Raw genomic sequence first — 6,214 nt, forward strand, 5'->3', positions numbered from 1 at the left:
TAACAGTAAGGTTGCACTTGAGTTTTCAAATTAATATGTTCTTAAGAGATTAGAAGTACCTTTTTGTTTACTTTATGTATGCATAAATTATAGATGTAATCACATTGTGTGTACACTTAAATACACTTGCATTGAGCATGGTTTGCTCTTCGATTTAAGAAGACCATACGCGCGAGATTATCTTCATTATTTTGAAGTCTGCTCAGTAGGGGCTTAGGGAGCTGGGTGAATACATAGCAGCGGTGATACAGCAGCGAGCTCTTCAACGAGTACAAATACAATGACACAAAGACAATACCTGGTAATTTCAAACTCAGTACTCCAGGCGTTAAACAAATTCACCAACAGAATAGATATAGATATAGTAAATATAATTGTCTCTCATAAAAAAAAAAGTTGAGACAGAAAAATAGCATTAAGAAGGTCAGTCAGATGGGGGAGGGGCTTACCACAAGCCTTAGCATGCCATCAGTATTTAAACACCATAAATCATGTAAAGTCTCATGAGTTAACACCTTACCTGGCTATAACTTTTGGTACATTTTTACGAGACACTTTAACACTGCCAGCCCAGCCACACGTCGCTGCCACCAGTGTCGAGTTCCTCAGCACGTGACTACTGACGTCATAGGGTGTCTTGGGTCAGACAACTGATCACAGGACAGACACAACCTGGATGTCGGCGCGGATCTCTTGTTTCCCAGACACCGACACAGTCCTGTATCAAAACTCTCTAATAATGTCGAGGTTTTTACTAAAGCATATAAAGCACAATAACCTGAAAGACTACAAGAGTATTATAAAGTATTTAGAAAGTTGTAGAACTAAAATAAATAGAGTAGTACACTAATGACTTGTGAAACACGTTTTCAAAACCATCCAAAATACTTGTAACTTAGCGAAAACTTGGAAAAACTAAGAAAAACATAGTATGTCTAAACATCTACAAGCTCTTTCAAACCCTCAGAAAATTCGAAAGATGTCATTTAACTCTTAAACAATGAAGGAACATTCTTTTTTTTAAGATACATGTTTGTAAAGTAGTCAGAAGAGAGATGAAACCTGAGTGAGCTGCTGGTCGCCGGAGATGGCCTGTTGAAGCTGACGAGCCGTGAGGTTGGGGAAGGCGATGACCTTAGTGACGGGCAGACCGGGAGCGATGTCGGACACAGTGAGACAACATGGCCTCCCGCCTTGTCAGCTGTGACATGCTCTGTCAGCTTCTTTCTGATGTTTTTTTCTTTATCGTTTCGAATATTCAGTGCCTAGTGTGTTGTCGCCAAAGGCCTTCACCTCGCACGTGAAACTAAACCGAAATGTTGTGAGATTTGAGAAGACATCAAGTCGCCCCTGTTTCCAGTTTCTGGCAAGAGCCGATGGGAGGTTGGCCGGTAGGGGAGCTGTGCAGCTGCAGCGCGTACAAGTTTCCCACAGGTAGTCGCCGAACTGAAGCTGAGTCAGTCCAACCATGACTTCTTTGTTGTCTTCACACAGTTTCTGGAGACACAAGAGCACCGTGCATGGCTGCATCGTCTGAGGTCACTGTCCTGAACGCGAGGTGGCCTGAGGAATGGAAGCCAGCAGCTGATGGAATCATAGGTGACTGACCTGACTGACCTGTCTGACCTGACTGACCTGACTGACCTGTCTGACCTGACTGACCTGACTGACCTGTCTGACCTGACTGACCTGACTGTAGGACGAGAACCTGCTGCCCAGCAGCTGACTGTCTAGTCATGGGCACGCGGTTGACGTAGACAGGAGGCAGGAAGTAGGCGCGAGAGTCGAGATGAGGGAACGCGGCCTCCACCCACTGTAGCCAGAATGTCTGGGCCTGGTCTGGTAATGGGTCCTGTGTGAAGACCATTTTGGTAAATTTAAATATATATATATCTCAACTATTGTGTTAAGCCCTTTTTCATGTTTTAAATTTTGTTCAAGCTTGTATCAGCAACTGGTTTTGTCCCACTGTAAAATTCCAATATCCTGTGTTATTTTATGTAATACTGGTATTAAATAACAACAAAACAAAAAGAAATACAAAAAACAACAATACAAAAAAACTAACAAACCTTTGAGCCAGTCTTCTGATTGATGAGACTAACTGCTGCTTTGATCTGAGAATCATCACCGCGGATGGTGAGAAACTTCACACCTGGTACAGGTGACGGGTTGGGGTCAAAGTCTGCGTCAGCGCCTGACTTCTTCTTCACCTCTTCCAGAGGACGTGTGTTGGCTAAAATAATATTATCATCTGTAGGTCCTTTGTCATTCACATAGAGTTAGTGATTATGAATGTTATCTACTTTACTCTTGTTTGCTGTTTATCCTACTTACAGCTGTTGGTGTTTAGAGAACGAAGTGACTGTAAACATTCCACTCACCTGTGTCAGTCAGTAGCTCAGCCTGTTGGTCAGTCACTGTGTGTAGGTAGACTTCCACCCGGCCACGACCTGTAGAATGTTGTTTACCTCCTCTTCCCTTAGGGCGCTGTCCCTGTGAGAGTTGGTACAGTGAGAAAACATCCCGAGACTGAACACCACAAACATCACTGAGATGATGATTGATGATTGATGATTGATGATTGATGATTGATGATTGATGATTGATGATTGATGATTGATGATGATGATGATGATGATGATGATGATGATGATGATGATGATGATGATGATGATGATGATGATGATGATGATGATGATGATAAAACGTACTCTGGGTAAAATACATCAAACTTTTCCGTGTCTTACCTGTTGTGCAGCAGACGGCTGATGACCAGACATTGTTGACAGTTGTCTTATGTGACGTCACACTGAAGCTTAGTAAACAGGTCTGTAATCATTCTGTGATGTCACAGTGGAGTTCAGTATTTAATCCCTTAGGATGTCAGTGCATTTCAGTGAACAATAATCCCTCTATAATGTCAGTGGTGTTCAGTCATTACTGAGTGATATCGCAGTAGACATCAGTAAGCAGACTTGTAATCATTCAATAATATCGTGGTAATGCTTTGGCAACAATGATGATCATGGATGATTACTTAAAGCTGGGAGGATCAGTGGAGAGTTCGTTGAAGACTACAAACTGTGTCTATATAGACTAGAGACTAAAGACTGTCGGTTATAGACAGATATTTAGTATAGACAGATGGCCATCACAGGACACGTCACCTTTCTTAGCTTTTGTTCCTGAAGCTACATTGTACAGTCTACCACATCTACAGGTGATCTCACACACTCAAATTAGTCGAAACTATACACCTCTAACCTTACGCACAACAGGAGTTTCTTTCTTGTGACATGAATCAGTGTCAGTGTGTCTGTCGCTGACACTCACCTCAGTGTGTGAAGTATCAGAGCATGGTGACAGGACACGGAAGGCTGAAGGTAGAGAGAAATGACAGGATTCTGTGGTAGCAACCAGCGCACGACTGTCAGTAAAATGTAAGACTATTGAAAACAAGTACTGCAGGGACTGAGTCACGTGATGTGGGGGTGGCAGACGACTTTAGTCTCAGTCAGCATCGCACATCGTCACCACTGCAGCTCTCGTCAGTATGCTGACATCGCCTGGTTGTGTCCCATTCGGATGTAGGGTCAAACTGCTTCCTGCTCTCAAAACTGATTACAATGTCGCCCTTGTATCATGTCAGACACAACAACCTTCACTGTCACTCCATACCCGTAAACAGCATGTAAAGGATTGTTGTTATTCCCTTGCCGCCTAAGTAAACACACAAAGACAACAATCAGCAGTATCATCATACAGTAATACCCGTCACACAATACAACAATAGCAATCAGGAATCTCATAATAAATCATACCTGCTCCACTACACAGACCCGCATCCATGATTCACACTCGCATGTGATGTTCATTCATCCGCACACGATAGCGTGAATAAGTCGCACCGTCGAAGACAATGAAGAACAACTTCCATTAGTCCTGCATACAGCTACCCATCATCGTCTTCCCGATGAAACTTAATAATATTGGCTCGACAGGGCTTGTTTGTCATCACGAAGAACTAGAAACCCCTTTTTTAAACTTTTCTGCCTTCAGTAAACGTCTCTAGTCCTAGAATTATACATTCTTGTAAAAACAGATGAACCAGGAAAACACAGCCTTTGTTCTGTGTGGTTCTGAAACCTGGAGAGTGAGAAACACCATCAACAACAAGCTCCAGACCTTAAACAACCGATGCCTACGCCATATTCTGGGAATATGATGGCCTGAAAACATCTCCAACAGCAGCCTGTGGACAAGAACCAACCAGAATACCACTAGCCAGGACATCACAAAGCGCAAATGGGGATGGAAAGGACACACCCTGCACAAACTGATACCATTGCATGCAGGCACTTGACTGGAACCTTCAGGGTAAGAGGAGAGTTGAGAAACCGAAGCAGACTTGGAAAAGAACAGTAGAGAACGGGGCAAAGGAGGTGGGAACCACATGGGCCCTACTGAGGGGGCTGCCCTATACCGGGTCGGCTGGCGAGGCTTTGTTGTGGCCCTATGCTCCCCGAGGACTAACAAGGAATAAACAAAAATGAACTAAGGACCTTGTGTATTAACTGCTAAGAGCTAAATACAATTGTGTGTAAAGCAAGCAGCTCAGTACAATGTACCCGTAATAAAACGACGAGAACAAGACAAGGACTGTGATTACCCGGATTTATTCTTAGCTGTGTAGCCGAGTCTTCAAACATTGTGGTGTGTAGGCGACCACCTCGACATACAGAGAGAAAAGTAAACGTGAACAGTAACTGATTGTGTTCTCTAGTTCCTGTAGCCTAATATCCGGTTTCTAAATAAGTTACAGACATTAGTGAGGACGAGTGTTACGGCCAGTAATCACGTGACTGTCATGCTAGTGTCGGTGAAGATGTTTGTCCGGTTGTAGTTTCCTGACCACTCGTCCTGTAGACAAAGTGTCGTTGTGTAACACAAGTCTGTAGGTGAGGGCACGTGCAGCGTTCACACAACGTCCCTGTTGTGGTCATCACGTGTCTCTCCACACTCTAGTCTAGACGATTCCTGTAGTTTCCTGTCTTGTCCTGCTATGTAGGGACCTTACCCGACCTTTCTGATTGACTCCTTGCTCACGTGACATCTCCAACCCATGTGGCTTTGCACACACACACAGAGCGACTGAAATTAAGAAGATAAATCATTAGTCATGAGAGAAAGAAGTGTTCTGCCGGAATGTTTATTATTCTAATGTTTGAACTTCAATCGCTAAAAGAACTGTGTTAAAATTAGATATCTTAGAAAACAGTAAGCATTGAGTGATGTATTTTTATTATTTCCTATAGTATAACCTTATTTCGTGTCAGTAAATATATATATACAGCCTTACAAGAGAGCCAGAGTTATTGTCTGAAGAAAGAAGGCGCAAATGTTCAGGTGTCTACCTAGACGCGCGTGTCTGTGACACCTTTTACTAGAAACTTTTTTAAACTTACATGATTGCCTTCCTTTATAAGGTTTATGACATTGAACAACTACCTTCCCGTGAATAAATGTCGGCAAAATGAGGCTTTGTAGACTTTGTAACACTGATATTGTAAAATATCAATTTAATTACCATTTAACTGTAATAAAAAAAAAAAAAACCACCAAAAACAAATGCTGAACACTCTACCCACAGTTCTAATGCTTATTCCATTTATTTTTTGCTTCAAGAAATGAAAAGACCCTCCCTAGATTAGCTTGATTTATAAAGTTATTACTGAGGATGACGAAAGAGAGGAATTAATGTGTGTTTGCAAGAGAGAGAGAGAATAACAAAACACACAATGACGATGTGAGTATATGTATTTATCTGTTACTTAGGTAAGAATAAGAAATAGCATATAAGGAAAGTTCTTCCGCTGTTTATATTTATTTGTGATTTATCTGACTACACACACATATATATATCAAAGAGATTTAAGGAGAGAATGGATGAATAATTAGCTTTTAATATATTAGCTGTTATAAAGCGACCAGTGAAATGTGTGTGACTGTGTGTTAGTGTGTGTTTGTGTGTGTGACTGCGTGTTTGTGTGTGTGTGTGTGTGTGTGAAATATAATGTACCAAGGCTTCTGCTAAGGCTAAATTATTTGGGGTCCCAGGGATCCCTTCTTCAGATTTTTAAGGGGTCCCTGTTCTTCGCCCAACTTTGGAGGGGACCCCATTGACGAAAATTGAAGGGGTCCTCCGAACTTT

The 6,214-nt window shown here is 42.1% G+C and overlaps 1 protein-coding gene across 1 annotated transcript; it reads right to left on the bottom strand.

Moving 5' to 3' along the window:
- Positions 1-1,446: 1,446 nt before the first annotated feature.
- Positions 1,447-3,554, bottom strand: LOC112556319. The gene is made up of 6 exons (XM_025225195.1): positions 3,337-3,554; positions 2,751-2,843; positions 2,385-2,496; positions 2,073-2,236; positions 1,690-1,852; positions 1,447-1,497 (listed from the first exon to the last, which is right to left on the bottom strand). The coding sequence occupies exons 2-6, from the start codon at positions 2,781-2,783 to the stop codon at positions 1,487-1,489; spliced, it is 483 nt and encodes a 160-aa protein (XP_025080980.1). The 5' UTR covers positions 2,784-2,843; positions 3,337-3,554; the 3' UTR covers positions 1,447-1,486.
- Positions 3,555-6,214: the final 2,660 nt, after the last annotated feature.

The sequence above is a fragment of the Pomacea canaliculata genome, linkage group LG2 (genome assembly GCF_003073045.1).
Source record: "Pomacea canaliculata isolate SZHN2017 linkage group LG2, ASM307304v1, whole genome shotgun sequence".
NCBI lineage: Eukaryota > Metazoa > Mollusca > Gastropoda > Architaenioglossa > Ampullariidae > Pomacea > Pomacea canaliculata.